This window comes from Condylura cristata, unplaced genomic scaffold, assembly GCF_000260355.1.
Source record: "Condylura cristata isolate star-nosed mole 26May11 unplaced genomic scaffold, ConCri1.0 scaffold00036, whole genome shotgun sequence".
Lineage (NCBI taxonomy): Eukaryota > Metazoa > Chordata > Mammalia > Eulipotyphla > Talpidae > Condylura > Condylura cristata.
In genome coordinates this window covers 3,248,676-3,272,074 of record NW_004567137.1, presented here as the reverse complement: position 1 = coordinate 3,272,074, position 23,399 = coordinate 3,248,676, and the positions used below count along the sequence as shown (strand labels likewise).

Genomic DNA, 23,399 nt, shown 5'->3' with positions numbered 1-23,399 from the left:
GTAATATGTTCATGGATCAGAAGAAATAATATTGTCAAGATGTCACTCCTTTCCAATTTGATTCATGATTCAATGCATTGAATGCATTCTAACTGTATGACTAAACTGTGAAAACAACAAAAAAACTGTGGTAACCAGAGGAGGGATAAACAGAGGATTTTTTGGTATGTGCAACTATTATGTATTATATGTCAAAATTCATAGAGTACACAACATGAAAAGTGAACACTAATGTAAACTATGGACTGTGAACAATAATGAGCTGTCAGTGGAGGTGAATGGATGCTCTACTCTGGTTGAGTATTTTGAAAGTAGTGGTGTTTGATGGGGGCAAGGCGCATATGCAAACTATCAGTACTTTCTACTGACTTTTGCTGTGAACCAAAAATTGCTCTTTAAAAAATTTATCTATTTTAGGCCCTCCCTGGTGGCGCAGCAGGTTAAAGCACTGCACTGAGAAGCTAAAGCCACTTCCGCATGAGTTCAATTCCCGCCTGCCCCGGAGGTGACCACATGGCGTGGCAGACCTCTCCTGACCCTCCCACTGCTCCCCTCAGCAGTGTACTTCGTCGATCTGCCTGTTCTGTTCCCCACTCTGTCTCTGGTGAAGCCTCTCACCGCCCCTGAGCCTCTGGCCTGCACCCCAGTTCTGTATGCACAAATAAATAAATCTTTAAAAAAAATTATCTATTTTAAAAAACATCTAGGAAGAAGTATCTGTAAACTGCATATCTGAAAAGGAACTTGCAATCATATACCAAGAACACATACAATAATAAAAAGACAACTGAACTAAAAAATAAACAAAGGATTTGAATAAACATTTCTCCATAGAAATGGCCAGTAGGCACATGCAAAGATGCTCAGTATCATTACTAACTAGGGAGACGAAGTAGGAGGGCTATATTCCGTGAGACAAACAAAATCAAGTGTTAGCATGGATGTGGAGAAATTACAACACTCACGTTACTAGGGGGGCACAAAATGTTACGGCCCCTTTGGAAGAATTTGGTCCAATGTTAAACATATGCCCAGCAATTCCACTTCAGGTTTCTATCCAAGAGAAATAAAAATGTATGATCCCAGAAATGTCTGTACAAAAGCATTCACAGCAGCACAGTCATAAAGTAGAAGCCACCCAAATGCCCAATTACATTATGGCTGGATAAGTAAAATGTGCAAGATTCACACAATAGAATATTACTTATCATTTAAAAAGGAGTAAACTACACGTGCAAGTTATAATATTCACCAACATTATGATCCGTGGGAAAAAAGGGCACACGAGGCTATAAGTTTATGATTCTAAATATCTAAGGTCCATAGTAGGAAAATACTTAGAGGTGGTAGATTTGTGGTTGCCAGGGCTGAGGGGTGAGTTTAGAGAGTAAGTACTAACACATTTCTTTTTGGGGTGATAAAATGTTCCAACATTGGAGACTGGTTTGGCTTCACAATTCCATGAATACTAAAAACCAGTACTTTGTATACTTTAAGCAGATTTTATGTTGTATCAACTGTATCTCAGTAGGAGTGGTGGAAGAAAAGGAGAGAGGGACTAAGGGAACAACAATGAGTAGGAAGGAAGGAAAGGAGCGGTAGGGAGAGTAGAGGGATGGCAAAGCAAGCAAGCAAGGAGGGAATGCAAACTCATCTCTGCCGTGCAGTTCAACGTTGGTTTTATACTAAGATATGGGTAGCAAAGAAAGTTTCCCCTGGAGGATCTGAAATGTAATAGGACACAGGAAAGAAAATTCTGTCTGACTGCAAATAGCTGAGGGACGAAGACTTTAAGAGGCTCTGCACAGTCCTCTGATACACAACCCAGCAGATTCTCTCATGCAATCAGGAATGTCTTCTTAACAGTAAAAAGGATGCTGATAGCTGATATCGAAGATGATTGTTATGAAGAAAGAAAAGAAAAAGTAGGAGGCTTAAGGAGAGGGAGTGATAATTCTAGAGGAAGCTTGCTTTTAATTATATCCTTATAACGTGAAAACACAGGGGAAAACAAAACAGGAGAATTGCAGTCACAAGAAAAATTGTAAAAGAGGCCTTTTCTGGATTTTGCAATGTTCTTGCTGCCAAAAGAACTCTCCACCAACATAATGTGTTATTAATACATGTGAGACACGCTTGCCTCAAAATTACATAAGAACACAGAAATAACAGGCAAAAACAGGCAGCTGTAGAAATAACCCAAAGGATTTTTATGAATATATAGGTAAAGGGTTTGGATTACAAGTGGATTAACTGGAGTATTAGAAAGTCACAATTAGAATATGATTTCACTAAGAAAATAAAACATGGTCAATTATATTGAACCATGTCTGAAAAAAGGGTTTATTAACAGAAGACGCATGTAACCTACATAAATGGAGAGTTGAGGAATAAGAATTAGAGTTTCTCTCATCATTCCCTAGTGTGGAAGCAACACATGAATATTCCAATCTTTCTGAAGGAAACAACATATCCCAGAAAGGCAAACATGCCATCAAACTTCCCAAATCACCTATATACCAAGGCCCTAATTAGAATTAACTTTGATAGAGATTTTCCTTCAAGAAAAATATACTAACTGAACCAATAATGTAGAGCACTTCAGCAACTGAGAGCTGAAAGCTGGCACTGTGGTCTATACATCATTCATTTGTGAGTTCATTTACCAGCAGCAATCTTCCCCTATGTACTAAGTGCTAGTAAAATGGATTTTTTAGATTTGTAAAAGGAGAGCAGATCCAAGCTCCTAAAAAGTGACCCCCTCTGTCTCTGCTCTTGGTCATATCTCCTTGTGGGGGCCATTAACAGCACCCAGGGAGTTCTCTAGACTGACACTCTTACACTGCATCAATAAAAATCCTTTCCAAACATAGAAAACCTTTACTAATTAGGGCTAATTAAAAGAGGGCACTCTGAGTTACTCAGACTATTTAAGACTTGTGGTTTAATTTTAATTACATAGAACAAGAGGATGTACTATTCCATTCCTAAACAATTTGCTTGAGTTGTTGGGGAAAAAAAACACATTAATAGATAAATCCCCTTTACAAATAACATTAACAATTTGTTTATGAGTGAAAATGAGTTCTTAGCATTATTTATTTATGCATACAGAACTGGGGTACAGGCCAGAGGTGCAGGGGCTGTGAGAGGATTCACGAGAGGCAGAATGGGAGCAGAGCAGGCAAATCTATGAAGTACACTGCTGAGGGGAGCAGCGGGCGGGTCAGGAGAGGTCTGTCTGCCATGTGGATAATCTCTGGGGCCGGGGATAGAACTAGCACTGAAGTGTCTGGGGTCGGCTTGCAGAGCTGTGCTTTAATGCAAAGCCACCAGGGAGGGCCAAGTTTCTAGCATTTCTAAAAGTTTCAAAGCAGTGCTATAGTCTTAAGCATTCTGCTCTTAATCTTCTGTGCTGTTAATTTGCCTAATAAATTCTCATTCATAGACAATGATATGAAACATCAATGGCCCCTGGGAATTATAAAGTCTGAAGCATTAGAAGAATATAATTTTTTAGATCTATAGATCTAGTATATCTAAGAAATATGCAAGAAAGTCAGCATTACACTGCTGGAATCTGAAAACAGCTCTCTTCAAAACTGTGTGCTCACGGCTTTTGTTTAAAAGCAAGCATCTCTTTTCAGTAAGAAAAAAAAATTCTGTTACTTACACAAAATTAAGAAGCACCAAACCCTCCCTCTTCCATCATGAAAGTGTATTAAGTTATACACACAGATGTGACAGTTAACATCAGCTAGCTCTCCCAAACACTGTCCACGTGGATCCCAGTGCGCTGGACAATTACAAAAGCAAGGTCTTCACTGCGGAGGAAGGCACAGCGCCTCTCTGCTTCCAAGTCAAAAGTCCTTCTGGAGAGGCCCGCTGGGGGCTAAGGACCCTCCTGGCTGTCCTGGGGCCTGCAGGCAATGGCCCAACTGTTGGCCAGCCCCCTTCCCGCTCCTGAGTCAAAAAAATTTTAGAAGACACACCGTTTGCAATTCTGCTGTTAGCAGCCAGCGACAATGTGGATGAAATGATGTATGGTTTTCAGGGCCTGAGCGCTGCCTGTGCGCTGAAGTAGAGGGTCACGGGAGAGCTCGCTCTGACTCCATGGGATAGGCAGCCCCACCACTGCCATGCTTCTCTCAGCCATGACTCCTGAAGCGTGGGTTACTCTCAAACCAATTTCAAAGGGGTCTCTTTCTTTTGTTTTTATTACCACCTCACCACGCTTCCTAGAGCTATTCTCTTCATGTATGTGCTGGTGCACAGATGGGGGAGGGGCTCTCAAAAGGGAGACTTGCCCTCCAGAAACACTTTAAGTTGCTCCAAGTGGGGAAACTAGGTGCCACTCCCAACAACCAATGTGTGGAACTTGCTGCCAAACGTCCTGCAGGGAAGCCCCACAACAATGAACCATGTGGTCCCGTGTGTCCCCAGGGCCCGGGGTACAACCACCCTAGACAAAGGCATGACCTCAAAATCTCACCTCACAGGCCACATAAATATGACAATGCTCAGAGGGGTGATGTGACCCCAGAAAGTCCCTTTCCCAGAGCCCAGTAAAAAGGTACAGTCCTTCCAGAAGAAACCAGTGACTGCCAGGTTCTGGCTGGGTTTGACTTGGCTCCAATGTTTACAGGGTCCCTGTGGACACTGTACATTTGTGAGACGGGAAATAACAGGCTCCTCTGTAGAATAAATACAGCAATTTGGGTCTTAATGGGAGCTCTGACACACACCGCCTCATTTCAGTAGCACCACGCATTAACCTTTGAAACTTCGAAAATGGAAGGCACCATTTTGATAAAGGTTTCTAAGTTACAGGAAAAATATTAACTGGGTATTAAATCAACAACAAAGAGAAAATTAGGAAAGCAAATAATTAGATGGTCACAGTAAAGTCAGTTCCCAGAACCCAGGTCTGAGGGGAGACAGCATTCTGTATCAGCAAATTGATTTCATTTTTCACAGGCTGGGATAAACTATCAACTGCTCCTCATTTCTTTTTTCGAGGCAGAAACATAATTATTGGTAGGTGGTAAATGGCCTATAAAATCTGTTAGCTTTATAGTTCCATAGCCATGGCTTTATTTACTTTCATGTTAGGGATTTGGGAGAGAAAAAGTGAAATTAAGTATCTCTAGCTGGATGTGTGTCTGAGGTAACAAAGGAGAACCAGCCATAAATTTGTACAGCCAAAGCAGACACTCCGGGTCACCTACAATTAAAGGCTTGCTTGTGACAATTGTTTGCTTTACAGGTGAATACAATATATATATATTTCAGAATAAAAAGGGAAAAGGCTATCCAGTCTAACTCGAAGCTTGATTAGCACGAAGCACGTCACCGCAATTTATTATTTATATTCTCAGAGCTCCTCCGCAAGCCTTCATGCTCTCTTCTCCTTCTCTGCCCTGCCCAGAATCAGCAGCAGCATCACTGGGAAAAAAAAAAGAGATGACCACAGAGACTTAATTCAACTGCACAGTGTGAAGTTTTGGTCTGGTGCCTTTTTAGAGAAATAACTGACATTTTCAGGCTGCTGACATCTTTTATTAAAGTTTCCAATTGTCTGATTGTATTTTAACTTGATGACATGCAGGGGGGGTGGGTATGCAGGCCATACTTCCACATCCCATCACACAGGTGAGGAAAGACTCTCCAGAAAGCCATCTCACTTGGCCACAGCACCCAAGCTCATGGTGATGTTTCAGAAGCAGAACTCTCTTGATCCAAACCTTGCTGAAGCAATCACACAGAACGTCCTAGAACTAAACCCTGGAAGGAAGAACAGCAGTCCCTGGAGTCCACCAGCTGGTCTGGTGTGATCAGCTGGACCTTGGTAGTGCTAGAATATGCCAGGGCTCATGGCTGGACTCTGCTACGCTCCTGTGGACCACAGACAACCCCACAGTACATGGCATCAGGCAAGGCCCTGTGCTGAAAAGGATGAACAGAAACAAGGCACTCCCACTCGAAAATCCCGTCTGAAGCTATAAAAACAGGAAGGTTGTCTGAGTCACAAAAATGACTAAATATTCCTCTCCCTGCACCAAAATGACAACTGCTGCTTCATTAATATTTACAGCGTTAGCCTGGCTCTCAACTGCTCTTCTACTGGGGGAGGATACCTCCTCTTCCTGACAGCACTCCTATCTACAACAAAGCCACTACATCACCTCACACAAGCCTAAATCCCATGACAGGTTCCTACTGACGTCCTCTCAGGGCCTCCCCCAGGGTGCTGGCCACCAAGGCCCTGTGTCCATGCAGAGGGCTGTTGCAGGGCCTGGACTGACAGTCCCGACACATGTAGTCAGAGGCAGACAACACAAGAGTCAGACCCAGATTTTTACACATGGTTATATAAGAGCATTCTCCTAAATCACAGCAAAGTAAGACCTCAGTAATTCCAGGACAGCTATTTGAAAAAGGAGAGAAAAACCCATGATAGGGATTACTGGCATCATGTCTACTGTAAACCTGACAGTCAGATGAAGAGGAGTCAAACAGGATCGAGGCAGGTCAAAAACTGTGACTTGGTTTACTTATCAGTAACCTCTTAACACAAGGCTATGTACCATGTTTCGACATGCTGACGAAACATTCCAGCTCTTTCCAGCCGAGGGCAGGAGTTTATATGACGCAGTAATAATACTTACCAATTCTGAAGTGGACTGCTAAATTCCTTTTAAAAAGTTGAATCACAGACTGTGTCTACTTTACATTAAAATATCTGGCCAAAGTGTGTGTATGAGTATGTGTCCCATTCCCCAGGTTTTATCTGCAACACATTAAGTATCCTGAATTTCTGAATTTTTGATTGAATTCAGTCATATTGTCATCATGTAGTCAAGCTCATGACAAATGATAACAAAATATGCAGAGTGAATAGTAATAAATACTTAATAAAAACTGGCTTTCAAATAAGAATGAGGTCTTTCTGAGTAGAATGTGTTAGAATATCAGAAAAATCAATCATCTAGCTATTACTGCTTTAATTTCTCCTCACAAATAGAACAAACAGAAAAATATTTGGAAACAAGGAGGACTGGCTTGATATCCTGTTTTTAACATCATACCACAATCCCAATTCTCCTTCTTAATGTCCCTGCACTCTGAAGACTAAACATGGACCCACCCCACCTACAGCCAAGTGTCATTGTCTTCACGGCGGCATCACAAATGGTTTCCAAGTTACTAGGATTTCCCTAAACACCCTTTCTGGACATTTTATCATCTTTTACCTATGACCTTTAGTCTATAGGATGCACACAGAGAATCTTTAACAAAGTCTTTGAATTTCCTATTAATTTTAAATTTGTTCAAATAAATATAGTCAATACATTTAGGATTTATTGGAGGAGAAAACAATTTTTACTCACCATGCTTTTCCCTTCATTTTGGGCATCTCGATAATCAGGATTAAGCTAAAAAACAAAAAAAAAATCAGTTTTCAATGGTTGTTTAAAGTATATTTACTACAGCCATGGGCTTTAATTTAGTTTACTATTGTACCTTTACTTCAGTTTAAAATACACAGAAATGAAGAAAGAAATAATGAGTCAACATACAATTGAAAACATGACCTTCAAGACCCAGACACAGGAAACAGGAGCCATGACGCCAAGTATATGGTGCTGTTTCTACCAGGAGCCACAACACCTCCCAGCAAGTGAGAGCAGCAAAGCTCACCTCCTCCGAGGAGGCGCTGAAGACCGCATCGTGCTGTCCACCACAAAATCTGCCAGGGCTAATAAGTGAAGATACCAGTTTTTTAAAATAGACCAAAGGAAAGTTCTGACAATAATTCAAGATCCTGTTCCACGTGCCATACGCGCAGGAAAAGAAAGATGATGAAGAGAACAAAACAGCATGAGCCTGGTGGGCAGTAGGCTTGTGATGAGGGTGACGGTGGCGAACAAGGGCAGTGCCTGTCTGTGGGCATGGGATGGCCAGTTTAGGGCTCCATCCATTAAGAGGATGGATTCTGGGTATGCTGCAGACTGGCCATAGGACCCCTAACTGTCAGCTCCTACCTGGAAACAGCTGCAAATGGGTGTCTGTGGTACTCAAGGGTAGGAGGTGCTTTACTTACAGTAGCGAGGTACCCCATAATCACTTTGTGCACCACTTTGCTGCGCACCTGTGGGTCTGCTAATCCCAGGTGGTTTATCCAGCCTCCATTTTAAGAGCCCAATCCTATGAGGCACCTTTCACATCAATTAAGAGCATAAAGCTGGATCACCCTGGGAAGGGTGAGCATCACAAGGTATGACTGGGAACGCCAAGGGGGCTGAGGACACATGCATAAACTTACTCCTGACTTATACATCACGAGGTATGACAGGGAACACCCCAGAGGGCCATCGACTGACGTATAACGAAGGACCCAGAAGCTGATCAGTGCCATGCCTTATTGATAAGATTGAAATCCTGGCGGGGGAGTCAGGACTGATCTACATACCAGCTGATAGGCAGATTCACAGTGCCACCTTTCCCCCAGCTTCTAATTCTCCCTTTCTTTTTTACTTCCTCATATGATTAGTGCTGTATGACTAGTCTACCAATAAACTAGTCTTGTTCTTCAGCAGCATCCTGCATTATGTAGTCTGCGCCACGACTCCCATTTCCTTGTCAGTGTGGTGTTGCCCGATGCACCACGCATCGGTGACACACCAGATGCCCAGCCCCACATCCTGGAAGTCCCCCATTTGGAAGGATGGATTTGGACTCCGTCAAGACCTTGAAGTGGTACCTGCACCTATTCATTCTCAGTGATGAGCCATGGAAATGCCAAATGTTAAATGCAATCTTATATCAATCAAACAATAAAATAACCAAATGTGAGGTCAAGAGTATTTTCAGAATGACACTTGGCTGGCAGTTCTGAGAAATGTCACTCCCATCTTACCACTGAATGTCAAGTGAAGGTGTGAAAAAATCCAAACACAAAACAGAACAAAATGAAAAACTCTGGGTCTCACTGAAAACTCAGATTGAAAATGCCAAAGAGCTTCAATGAATGGAAACTAATTAGCAGGCAGCAGGGCTGGGAACTCCCCTTTAACCTCAGGGGTCACACTACCCACCTTCAGCCCTGTGAACACCATGAAGAAGGGGCTGGCTACAGTTCCCACACTCTACCCTCTGACTTGGAGACCTGAGGCTTTAGTAAGCAAAAGCCTACACGGGGAGCATTTCTCTGCTGAGAAGCTGCTGTTACCTGAGTGGACAAAAGCTTCCAGTCTTCCCACCCATGGCTCCACTATCGACCTCTGTCTTCTCAAGACCAGGGAGGAAGGGCAAAGCTCAGAAAACAAATGGGCAGAAGGAGATGGGAGCAGGCGGGTAAGATCACTTTCTGAGACACACCATGTTCAACCACGGGGAGAAAAAAGAAGAACTGGGGTCACACTGGGATTAACTACGTGAATGTACAGAAACAGTGGAGGGCTGAGGAAGAAGCAAGAGAGCCGAGGGACACAGCCCCTTGGTGGGGACCACCTGCAGCAGAACCTTCCTAGAAAGAGGACTGAGAAAACACAGAGCCAGGGGCCTTCCAGCTCGCTTGTCTGAGGGTGGGAAGGAAGGAAGGAAAACAGGCATGGGGCTGATCACCAGGAACGTAACACGGGACCAGTCCTTCTCAGACTCCAACTATTCTTTAGGGTGATATAAAATAGCTTTTCAGAAAATGGTCTGGCACACTTGAGAAAGGACAATAAACCTCTCCACTATGGAGAAACTGCCGAGTAAGGGGAACAGCTGAAGAGACACCATAAAAGCAGTAATCTAAACAAGATCTGAAAATAGAAAAAAAATCATGCTGTAAAAAGAAAGTAAGGGAGTCCCTCCCTGGTGGCACAGCGGTTAAAGTGTAGCGCTCACCCCAAAACTGACCCACATGGTACAGCAGGTTTCTCCTGTCTCACCAGCTGCTCCCCTCATCATTGTATTCATCATCTGCCTGTTCTGCTCCCCACTCTCTCTTGTGAATCCTCTCACTGCTCCTGCACCTCTAGTCCATACCCCAGTTCTGTATGCATAAATAAATCTTTTTTAAAAAAAAATTAAAAAGAAGAAACTAAGGGGGATTTCAGTGAAAATGAAACCATAAATATAAAACTAAAATCCAGGTTGGCAGCAATCAAAAAAACACAGTTGAGACTATAAGAAGCAAGTGATGCAAAGGGCAAAAATGGACAACTATCCTTCCCTACAGGTGAAAGATACAAAGAATTGTGAAGATTCAGAAAAAGAAAATAGTCATGGATCATCAGAGAAGTGCAAATAACAAACAGGTAACCAGTGTACTCAGACAGAAGAGGAAATCAGAGGAACACAGCAATTATCTAAGATGACAGAAAACTAAGCTTTCCTTGACCAGCCTCCTATCTCAAAAAGACCTGCATTTTCTTGATACTACTAATGGGAGTTTCAGTGTAGGGTCCAGAAGGGGGAGCCCAGCTATTCTACTCCAGTGTCACTGTTCTGTATTTTTTAATTTTTCAGTTTGAGGTACATTATAGCTACATTATGCAGAAGAGATGCACCATGTTTAACAAAGGATATGGCCTCCCATCAAAGTTTCCACTCAAAGAATATTAGAATGGTTGGCTACAGACAATGTAAATTCATGCTGGAGATGCACCTTGATGTATCCACAATACATACACAGAATCATACATATACGAATACATACACAGAATCAGGAATGAACAATCAACCACAAAACACATATGCCCTCTGCAACACAGATCATACTGCACCTCAAAAGGCAATGCAACCTTCTCAAAGTCACTCTCCTTTTCAGGATTGTCCAGGCAACTCCCTTAGGAATGGATTTCTGCAGGAATGAATTTGAGACACTGCTCTCTAAGGGAAAACCAGGACCCATGGAAAGTTCTCCTGGCCACCACACCCTGCCCCCATGGAAGTCAGGGTCCTCTCTCTGCAAACTGGGATGAAGCTGAGCACACCGATTACATAGTATTCAGTTCTGCATATTCATGTCTTTGGCAATATAGCTAAAGATGGTGATAATCAGTTAAATTTGTCTCACCTTGTGTCTCAAGCAACCAAGTATTTTTTTTAATAATTAATATAGCGCAATAATGAAAATGAGGAGAGCCACCCAAACAAATCTGCAGCTATATAAATTCACCAATTATTAACAAATGAGCAAATAAATGTATTTTAACATATGCTGTAATTATATTCTTCTCCTCAAAGAGAAATAGAATAAATATATTAATTCTAGAGTGGAAAAGGCATTGTTTGTAGAGATTCCTGAATCTTTTAGGACTCTTAAAAAAATATTTCCTTATGTTAAAAAATAAATTAGAAATTTGGCATTACAGTGAGAGATCTAATATACTATTCAATCATTTATTCAATAAATATTAATAGAGAACCTACCCTGGGCAAAGTTTTGCAGCATATGGCATTTTAGCAAAGAAAAGGGAATGTGGTCCCTGACCAAAAACCTTACAATATAGCAGGGAAAAGAAGACTTAATAGAGTTAGTGGTAATACAAAATGGAAAGTGACAACAGATATAAGAACAGAATGAATAATTTATAATAATATAGGTCAGAGGAAGGAGGGGGTCAGTGGTGGGCAAATTTATTCAAGAATTATTCATGGAGAAGGTAGCATTCAAGATAAGCCTTGCAGGACAGGTAGAACTATAACTGGCAGGGAAGGAGGGAGGCAGGGAAGAGGGCAGGCGTGCAGGAGAGCCAATCCATTCAGATGAGAAAGTGAGACTCCTCCCAGAACACGAGCCAATGTCAATTATGGATGCTTCCCCAGGAAAGCATGTGGCGGGCAGTCTCCTGGCCTTTGACACGAAGCTATTCAGGAGCACAGGCCGATGATGCCCCACTACAGGGCCTCTAAGCTAGCGTCTGACGTCTGTCCCTGCTGCCCTTGTGAAGAAGAGCGAGGTAGCCAAGGCAGGATAGGGCGGAAGACCGGCTTACACCAAGCTGGCCTTTATGCCACAAGCTAGTGAATGTGTATACTCACTGGGGAGATGTTTGCAGAAAGGGCACATTAAAAATCTTCAATTGGCCATGGTTTGTAGGAGATGGAGGCAGATGGTGAAAACAAAGTAACCAAAAGTAGTGGTTTGAACAAGAAGTGGGAGAGCCCCAACAAAAATAATCATGCTGGAAAAAAAATTAGAGCCAGGGTTCTTGGGCTGGTGTGGGCACTGGAGTCAGCTCTGCTCACAAGCATCCACGAATGAGACAGAGAGTGTTTTGTTAGCTTCTAAGGCAGAAACAGGATGTGTTTGCATTTAAAAAAAAAAAATCATGCTAAAAGGAAAGAAGAAAGCAGATGTGAAAGATTTTACAGAAATAAAATCAGTAGACTCCCAGTGTGTAAACAAAAATATATTTATCTTGTCTCTCAAGTTTTTAACTCTAATTAAGAAAATCCACTATTTTGTAGGGAAACAATTCAATCTCAGATATATTTATTGCATTTCCAACATCAAATTTGTAGCCCACTGCAGCTTTGGTAGTGAGGGGCAGAAACAGAATATAGGGCAAATGCCCCACCAAACTTTGAAGGGAATTCTCCTCTCAATGGCAAAAGAAGATCAGAAAAAAGTCAGAGAATGTGACAAGTCACAGAAGACAAAGTGACAGGAAGAGAGAAATACCATAAATGAGATCTCACCACAATCCAAAGAAACATCACTGCAACTTTTCGTGGAGCAAGGTAGCAAGACCAAACCTTGTCAGTCCACCAACATAGGTTCATTTTCTTGAAAGAAACATGTTACTTCTTCATTACAAAGTATTTTGATCAATTTTATTATGCATAATCTTAAAGTTATAAAATCATCAGGTGTGTCTTTCTACAGGATTGTAAACATTACACTCAAAAGGAAAAAGAAGTGGCCGGTGGAGGGGAAAAGGGAATGGAGCACAGGAGGAAAAGGAAAGGTAATCTCAGGAAGGCTGGCAAACTCATTCAATGGTTATTCAAATTATTCCTGGAGAAGGCAGCATTTGAGATAAGCCCCAAAGGGCAGGTAGATAAGTCACTGGCAGAGAAGGAGAAGAAAAGAAGAGAACAGGCTTTTTCTGTGCCAGCACAATTATTTATTTTGATATATAATATTTCTATGTCGCTATAAGGGCTGGCGTGTATGTAATGGATTTGTGTATGTATATACATAGTGCACAAACATACACTCAAAACAGTCTCTTTTCTTACGCTACAACTAATATATTTAACCTAGAACTAAACATAAGGATATTGTAAGCTACAACCCTAATATTCATAAGTCTCTATAAAAATGCACAGATTCTTAACTACTAAGTTTTTTACATTAATCAAATCCAAAGGCTATTGGGTAGCTAGGAAATAAGTATTTACTGCCATCTGGTGGAAGTTTGGCCCATCTACAAACAAATAAGCTAGCTGTCTTTCAGGGGAGTAGGATCAAAACAGGGTGGGGAGAGCTCAAGGGACTATGGTGGTCGTACACGGGTGAATCGTGGTGGGAATTTCATGGGGACTACAACTGAGAGGAGAAAACATACATTGTACATAAATGAAAAATGATATAAAAAAAATTTAAAGACAATGTACAATCTTTAACAAATAAAATTACTTTGCACTAGTCATCAACCTTGTTTTTGGAAAGGACCTTCAAATGTACTGCCTTAACCATCTGAAGAAAAAAATGCAGTTATCAGCATACCAGAAATTACGATACTTTGCTCAGAGTTCTTCCCAGGGCTATTCAAGAGCTGTTTACCAAGACTCCCACAAATCCTCTATTCAAAATAGGATCAAATTCCCTTCCCCCCTATACGTGGGGGTGTGAACTCTCCTGGACAAATAAGATTACACAAGCAAAAGATCAATGGCAAAGGTGATGGGTGCGCAATGAACTGTGTTGTGTATTAAAGGCAAAAACAGAGAAGTGATTGCCTGTCCTGCCTCATCTAATCAGCAGGTGTGGCCGCAGGAACTGACAAGACAAGAAGCCACAGAAATGGCAAGGTAATTATTTCACAAAGCCAAGGATGACTTTATCACCTAATTCACAATGAAACATTATGCTGCACATCTCTCTATGGGTTTCCACTACAGAATGTTTCTCACACATATATATTGAATTCTCTCAAATGATCCTAGGAGAGATGTTTAAATTGAATATTAAACCTAGATTAACTTTAGTATCTTACAAAATAAAGTCTGGACAGTATTGATCATCTCATGGTCCTAAATCCTAGATGTTTTCCACAAGTCATTAAAAAGCTGCATTCTTTAATAGCTCACAGTTTGTGTGTCTTATGCCTCTAATTAAACTAGATAAGCTTGTGCATCAGAAAGGATGGATACCTCTGGACAGTGTGCCTTTCATTTGGGCAAAGACAACAGGCGTATTACATTTTTCTGAACGACTTCGCCCCCCCAGGCAGTACTAGTTAAAACCGGAGCTATGTGTGTAAGTACATTTTAAGGATTATGTTTTCCCCATTCGTGCTTATTTAAACTTACTATAGGATTTTAAATGATAAGCTACACAAGATAATTTAAACATTGTACAAAACATTATCTCAGAGATGTCCATATGGTAGAAATGACTAAGAGAAATGATCAGTTGTTGAATTAGTATCATTCTCCTCTGGATTATGAACTCTTAGGACAAGCAATGAATGTGATCATCTCTGGCTTTTTTACAATATTGCACTAGTGCCCCCACGTAGTAGGCAGTCGGAAATAATGATAATCTACATGAGTGATCGCGTAGACACTGCCAGAACTACTGGCATTTGGACCGGTGGTTCTGGGTAGTGAGCGTGGTACTATGTGTGTACTACAGGATAGGTGGAGGCACCAGCAGCAATTCTTCCCAGTGATGATGATAACAGTCTCTCTGGACATTGTCAAATGTCTCCTGATGGTGAGATCACCCTGGCTTGAGAACCACTGAGAGAGAAGAAGGAGTCGAGTCAAGCACTCAGCCCAAAGGCTGTCATGTGCTTATTTTTCAACTTTGGACAAAATAATGATCTCTCTGAACCTAGGTTTCCTTTCGCGTGAGGGAAATGACTGGATTTATAAAGCTAAATGCCAGACACTGTGAATAAAACAAGCATAGGCCTCTCCTCCTGGGGAACAAAGTAACTGCTGGGAAGACACACCTCATCCAAAGGTGACCAGATGTAGGCCTGAGCTGCAAGACAGCCCAGTGCGTGCCAGCAACTTGTCCTCCTCAGGGTGGACTTCGAACTATCTCAATGGCAGGACAGAAAACTGTGGTGTAACTCAGAACTGAAGCCTTTTAAAACTCAATGAATTCTAACTGCAATCTCCTATAAAATCTCAAGGGAAGCTATTATGTAATAGATTGAAATAACACAAATTCAGACAGAAAAAAAAAACTACCACAAGTTATTCAAAAGAATCTTCATTACTATAGAAAATTTGATCAAAGGAATTTAGGAAAGTAAAAGCAATATATCTTCAAATATTCTAATAGTCCATGGCATGCACAGTTCTCAGCTACCTCTCCTAGATTGTCCATTAGATACCTGATCCCAAGGTTTAAGAGCAATCTCACATAAAACGTCCACATTATGGGGCCCTCCTTGGTGGCGCAGCGAGTTAAAGCACAGCACTAAGAAGCTAAAGTCACTTCCACATGAGTTCGATCCCTTCCTGTCCTGGAGGTGACCCACATGGCTCGGCAGACCTCTCCTGACCAGCCTGCTGCTCCCCTCAGCAGTGTACTTCATCGATCTGCCTGTTCTGCTCCCTGCTCTGTCTCTGGTGAATCCTCTCACTGCCCCTGCACCTCTGGCCTGTACCCCAGTTGTGTATGCACAAATAAATAAATCTTAAAAAAAAAAGTCCACATTACAAACCACAGAAGTGACTGGCTGGCCCCTGTGTTATGCCTGATATATGAGCTGCACAGTGGCTATTTAATGTCATCATGAGGCAGTTCTGCCTATTTCAAAACATAGTAGCTAATCTTTTCCAGATAGGCAGATTAAATTTCTCCGAATTCCTTAGATAGAACTCAGGGACCAAGAAACATCACTTCTGAATAATCACCAAATCAGCATTCATATTTTCTTTCTCCTTCCTCTCAATGGATGTGAAGGGAATTAACATACTGAATACCCTTTGTGTACAGAGTTCTGAACATTCTTTATATTCTTTGATTCCAAAATAATCCCATTTAATAAATTTCATCCCATTTCACACACAAGGGAATTGAAGTTCAAAGAAGTTAATTTTTGCTTTAAGTCCCACAGACTGAAGAGCAGACATAGGGATTTCCTTCCCACTATATTAAATGCTTTGCCACACTGGCCAATATACATGGCCCAAATACAAAGGCAATTCTTGAAATACATAATCCAATCTACCAAGAATGCCTAAAGCAGAGTAACATTTAAAATTACAGATAAATCTGTGGTGAGTAGGAAAATCAAGGGTAAAGAGCAAAAGACCACCAAATCCTGCTCCCTGTAGGTACTTGCCTTAAAGGTAAAAACTGCTGAGTGCTCATTGGACTTATTTAAATACACTTTACAAAAACCAGTGTAACTGGGCTCTCTTCCTCTCTTTCATTGCCCTGACAGAGGAAGCTGGTCCACTCCTATCCAGCATCTTTCTCCTTTCTCCACCCCCAATGCAGGTCCACACCCAAGTGCTTGTCTTCAGTCACAGATTGCCATTTCCTGCCCAATTTTATCAATGCATCTTAGCAGCACTTCCTCCTTTTTGAGACTCTATCTTTCCTTGCTAGGCACTTGTGATTCAGCCACCTGATTTTCCAGCTGCTTCTCTGACCTCTCAACTATCTTCTGCTCACCCTTCAAATAGGACACTCTCAAGGCTCTGTATCCACATACCCCACCATTCTTCATACTTGCTGATGAGCTACCCATGCTGAAGATCACCTCTACTTCAGCCCTAGTCACACCCTGGACTTCTAGAAGATGTGAAGACCCAGCACTCTGCTTCCTTCTCTGCCTGCAGCCTTCTCTACTGGCTGTGCACCTACCTACACGAAGAAATAGGTATCAAAGAGGGCATAAGAGCTTAAAGAAAATGTTTGCTCAGTTCAAATACACATATCATTGAGTGTATCTTTTTGTTTTTAAGTAATAGCTAGAGAATAAAGACAAAACTGAAAAAGCAAAATAAACAAAAGCCAGGGAAAATTTTGTCTTGCCTAAGAAGAAGAGTACAGTACAATAAAACAAATAATGTTAGGTAGTTACAACTCATTTTGAGGGACACAGGCCCAACCTCAATGCCACAAATAAGTCTTTAAAATAAGATCTGAGCATTTTTTATAAGCCGAATTCTAAAAGGACATTGTTTTTTTCAATTGCTATAGAAGCTGGTTACCACCTATTATGAAATTGGAAATCAATTGTTTAATCAAGTAATGGTAACAGGTGACAATCACTAATTTCACCAAACCTCTGGACACTCTGACCAGTAAGACAAGCATCCTGTGACAGGAGTTGATCAATATTCTCTCTAGACTCAGCTGAGACAGGAAATTTAAGCCCCCTCTTTACAGGTGTCACTATTTGAGTTGGTGATTTCTGATTTGATATTAAAATACGACACAGAAGCACCTATTCTGTTATACTAGTTAAAATCATAGAGAATATGTTCCTAATCTTCCATTTCCATCTCAAAGCTTACCATTAGAAAATATGAGGTCAAAGAAAAGATCTTTCAAATACACCAGATTCTTTAGCAGAGAAAATAGCATCTGGCATTTAAAGTCATGTTCTCTGAAGACAGAATAAAAAGACAAGAATTTCAAAGAATGAATTCTTCTGTATTTTTTGTTTTTAATGAATTCATTAATGTATTGAGGTTTTAGATTTCCATTACCATTAATAAACATTTTGTTTTTGATAATATAGTTATTTGAATGTATCAAATGATACATTTTAATTATAGAAATTAAAAAGGAAAACAATTAATGTATATATAACTCATGTCAGTTTTCTACAGAAGACCCATAGCTTAAACAGTCACTGACTGAAGTGAATGAAGGAAAAGAACCACCAATAAAAGAGAGAATTCAAGGGATTTTTAATTCTGAGTTCTTACTTTTTATAGAACATTTAGTCTTTCCTAATTCTTACTTCAAACAAAATTCTCTACTGCTTATTTTTGCTTTAAAGGATTTTTACTTTGCAAAAAAACTACTTCAAAACATTTACAGTATAAACAGCCCATAAAGTCCAAAGTTGTAGCTTACTTAATTGAGCAGACTAATAAATAAGTCATATTTATAAAATTAGGAAAAATTCCTACTTATCATATTAAAAAGTTAGTCATGTCAGTATCACTAACCCTAATCTCTATTTATCATAAAAAAGAATCAGTCCTGTCAGTATCACTTATTGGGTACTTATTATAAGCTAGAAAATGTGTCGAGCATGTAACCTCATTTTATTCTGTTAATAGCCTTATTAGATAAATATTGTGATCATCCCCATTTCCAGAAAATGGAGTTTAGAGAGATTAATTGTCCAGGATTCAGATATGAATCCTGGAATCTTCTTCCTCTCATTATCTAAGTTTATAACAGGCTTACTACTATCTTCATTCATTCAAAAGATATTCATTAAAGGCTTTCAAATGTCAGCACTATAGTAGATGCTTGGGGGATCCAGTAATGATGTCAATGTCGTGCCAGGTTTCAAGTTTCCCAAAGACCATCAAGGAGCCGATTCCGAAGAAAAGCACACAAGGGTCTTTATTGCAAGCTCGAGCCTGGGCTCCCAACATGCAGCAATGCAGGAGCCAAAGTTGAGAGCCCTGAGCTCAGAGAAGGCAGGGCTTTTATTACAGAGAGGGGAGTTTAAGCCCAGCAGAGGCGAGTTTTTGCTCAGCAGTACACTGATTGGTGGACATTGAACAAAATTATCTTGTCTTAACCCGGTTGATCTATGCATGTAAGAGGTGACCTTCACTACTCGGCCTGCATACTTTAGGACACCTGGCATTTTCCTGATATGTACTGGTTACTTGCCTACTTGCTAATTGGCTGTTGTTTTGGGATGAGCAAGATTAGGACATTTACAGTTAAACACGGCCTTGGCGCCTTGTGGATAACCAAAACTTAGGCCTGGCTGATTCAGAAGCATTCTGAAGCCTGTCGTGGCATCAGTTTGATCTTTCAGTTAAAATACTATATTTTTGCAGTCAGAGAAAGTCATAACAAATACACATTAAGTCAGATGGAGGTAAGCACTATGAAAGAAATTATGACAGATTAGCAGAAAGGACAAAATAATGGAACTGAGTGTAAGCACGGGTTGAAATATTTATAGAAATTTCTTGTTTCTACACAATTTTCTCATCAATTCTTTATCACTGCCTCCTTCCTCTACCTCACATTCAAAGCCAGAAGTCAGATAATACTAAAAGTTCTAAGACAAAGTTCTGGTTTAAATCTGAGAAGACAATCTAAATTGAAAAACAGAGAGTCGAAAGACTACAATCAATTGAATATTTCAGACATCTGAAAATAAGTCTTAATAATACTGTTAAATGAGGAAACCAAAGTAAGCTTTTTTTTTTTTAATTCTATGCAGTTAATGTATCCCGCCCCTTTTTTCCCCTCAATTGTCAAGATGACTTTAGTAGACAAAGATTTTTACAGGTATTTACTAAATTACCAGTTCTAGGATATAGTCTGTGTCATGGGAAGAGCTTTCCCACTGCTGTGGTTTGAACAACAAAAGTCGCCCATGTGGGAATGGTGGCAATGGAAGACAAGCCTGACACCATCATGATTATCCACACTGACAGTGAGCTCATCCTGTCTCAAGGGAAGACATTCTCAAAGAGTGAAGCTGGACAGAAATACCTGCCATCCACACAGAGATGCAAACCACACTCTGCCCCCATCACCCTTACATAAAGCAACCACAGGGTTCGGCTGCAGGCTTAGATCTTAAGAGCAAGATTAGTTTAAGGCTCGAATGAACATTTACATTTGAAGAATAATTTATATAACAATCCACCACCTGACAGGCAACAATCACTTCAATAGTGACTGTCCCAACAAGCCCAAATTCTGGAGAAGACCACTGTCTGTTTTACCATTTGAGTCAGAGACAGGGCAGAACTGTTATCAGTCTTACCTCTGCTGCCAAGTAGTTCCCGGTGGCCAGGTGTTTGAATCTGAACAAGCTGTTCCACTGCCCTGCGCCCCCACGGCAGGGGTCATGATGAACAACCTAAAGACAGAAAGAACAAGAAAGGCTGAGGGATAATTCAACAAGCAAAAGCCTAGAGGAGGCAGGCCCTCTCTTGAATGCTGGACTGTCACATTTAAGGTTTTCCTGAGAGCACAGGTGCAAAAAAACAAAAATCTCCCCCATAAATGAGCAAGAGCTGTCACAGCTAACTCGTTGGATACGCCCTTCATCCGCAAGTACAGCTTGCTCCAAAAGGCATGTGTCCCAGGTCAACACTGGAGAAACAGTGGCTTTCCACACTTGTTAGCCAACACTTATTGTACAGATTTGGGTGTCAAGCAACAGAGGAAAAGCAGTGAATGTGACCAGCACTTTCAAACAACATAGTTTGGCAAGTGCCAGGAAGGATAGAGTGTGTGGTGTAACAGCAGGCAATGAGCATGAACATGGGCCTCTCTCAGAACAGGAGCTGACACCAGAGAAGACAGACACACAGAGAGAGTGCGGCAGAGCACACTCCAGCCAAGGCCTGGAGTCTGGGCTAACTTCTTGGCCCCTTCACGTGGGGGCTTTTTACTGCAAAACCTTTCATACTTGCCCTTGAGCTGTCTTTGCCCCAGATGCTGAGCCGCTGGGCTGTTTACAGAAGAGCATCCAAAGGTCAGAAACAGCTGGTTATAATGGGGGCTTGATGCAGAAGCCAAGCTTAGGTTTTAAGTCCCAGCCAATGACTGTGCTAGGATCAGAGTAAGTAACTTAAGACAGGTGAGGGCTTCTCTGTGTACAAAATGGGCTTAATTCACAGGATTGCTGTGGAGATTAAAGATCACAGGACTTACAGCCAAAGGGCTGGGATCTAATTCATTATTCTCCCTCCACAGATCACCTTCTTTCTATGATATTCATAGCCATTGAGGATTCTGTCCCAGCCTCCAGGGCTGTGCTACTATGTATGACTTTCCAGCATCTTCTGCTGGACTCCAGCTTCTGCCTCTTACTCCACTGGGTCAAATAACATAATTATGAAAACATTTCAAAGTGGATAAAGTCTTATAAAAACATTATGGCTTATAATCTACCCATCTTTCAAAGAGCAGTTCTTAAATCAAACTTCTTTGTTGATCACACCAGCTATTGGGATCTCATCAGTGCTTGAACTGCTACTCCTTTGGGAGAGGCACAGCCACCTTTAAGAATCTGAAAAATCTATAGTTTGTCTCATACACACACACACACACTTTGCATACACAAATAAGTTGCAGCTATTCATCATGAATCCCAAGCTAAAATCTACTCTTACAGCACCTCCCTAGTGGTGCAGGAGATAAGGACACAGCACTATCAAGCTACAATCAGCCCCTGCAATAAGAGTTCAGTACCTGGCCAGGGAGCCAACATGATGCAGCAGACCTCTCCTGTCCCACCCGCTGCTCCCCTCAGTAGTGTGTAGTATGTTTCAGTAGATCCACCTGTTCCGCTCCTCACTCTGTGTCTGGTGAATCCTCTCACTACACTCCACCTCTGGCCTATACCCCAGTTCTTGTATGCATAAATAAATAGCTCTTAAAAAAAAATCCTTACACTAGACAGCATTCTAGCTGGGAAGGACTCCTCCCAAGACAATGTGCAGACAGGAAAGAGAGTGTGTTTCCCCACATTGAAGTGATTTTGAAGGATGCTTTTGGCATTAATGGGTATATTACATATCCTACAATTCACAGGAGACTCAGCCCATGGTAGGTATTGAATGGGGCACCTTCTGTGTATCCCATGCTCTTCTATATCCCAAACCAGCAGGGCCCTAAGAGATGCTCTGCTAGCAGGGAAAATAGAAGGTTCCAGTAATAGTGATGGCAGCTACCCAGGGCAGGGGCCTCCAGAGAGGGTAGGCAAGGAGCCCAAGACCCCCAAAGAGAGGTCAATAGATTCAGTGGATGGCAGGACAAGACCATGTTCTCGATTCCAGTTCTCCCTCTCCAGTCCTCCCAACAATGTTAAAGCCTCACTTCCTACTGGAAATACCTGATGCTTAGGTTTCCTGACTAACGCCTGGTAAACACAGCACACAACAGAGAAATGTCCCACAGCCGAGCCTTTTCAATGTCCCATCCCTGAAATAAATCTCACCTGATCACATGCTTAATCATGTAGCGAGGGTCCCCAGAAAAAGGAGAGATTCCAGGTTCCCTGCCCTCCCCAAGGAAAGGTGGAGCTGAGCAGGGAAGAAAAGAAGCTAGAGAGAAGACTGGAGAAAGAAGGAATCAGAAGAGGGAGCAAGGAGGAGACTGGAGGAGGCACATAGAGCAGAGACAGGTGAAGAAGCTGCACCTGCTTCTTAGCTTTGCACTGGCTGAAACAGATGTAGGGGACAGGCTCATGGGGAGGTTAACAATGGCAGCTATGATTTTGATTTTGCTCTTTTCCTTCCAGACTTGTCTGGCTGTTTATGACCCTTTTCTATGGGTCCCTGCTGGAAAGTGCTTTACAGTTATAGTAGGCTTTCAGGCCTTGCATTGGGCCAACCCTTTTTGGCTGGACATTTACCCACGAGAGGATGGGTAATTTCAGGTCTTGATTTGGAAACCATATTCTTTGTTTTTTCTTTGTTGTACACTAATTGTTTTAAAATTTCTTGCCATCAAATATATTAGAGTATGTTTTGGCTTGATGCAACAGATGGCAGGACCTATTTAGAATAGGTAGGCTTGGGGGTCCTTGGGGGCCCCTCTCCCAGTCTGGTAACAATACTTATAATGGTTGTTGAATTTGATTTGCTAGTATTTTGCTGAAGCTCTTTTTGCATCAATAGTAACAAGGGAATGTAAAACTGGTCTGCAGTTTTCTTCAATTATCTCCATCTGGTTTCAGTATTAGAATAATGTTATAAAATATGTAAGGCAACATCCTTTTCTTGGGTTTTTAGAAATATTGGAGACACAAATATAAATGGGTGATATTTCAACACATAGTCGCATAAAAAAGACTTCACATCAAGTTGCTACATGAAACGTTCCACAATTTTTTTAAATATATAAAAAGAGGGAAGATTAAATGAAATTAGACATTATCTCAAAATTACTGAATAATTTATTCACTCTATCCAGTCTGACTCCCAATGCATTACTGAATTTCCACCTATGTACTCTGGTGAAAATGTTTTCAATT

The 23,399-nt window shown here is 41.3% G+C and overlaps 1 protein-coding gene across 1 annotated transcript in view; it reads right to left on the bottom strand.

Moving 5' to 3' along the window:
- ITPR2 (inositol 1,4,5-trisphosphate receptor, type 2) overlaps positions 1 to 23,399 on the bottom strand; it is a 450,179-nt gene that overhangs the window by 335,709 nt on the left and 91,071 nt on the right. Inside the window, exons 9-10 of the mRNA XM_004693199.2 lie at positions 20,178 to 20,273; positions 7,392 to 7,436 (exon numbers count right to left, since the gene is read on the bottom strand). Of these exons, the coding sequence (XP_004693256.1) occupies positions 7,392 to 7,436; positions 20,178 to 20,273 (141 nt within the window). The remainder of the gene's footprint in view (positions 1 to 7,391; positions 7,437 to 20,177; positions 20,274 to 23,399) is intronic.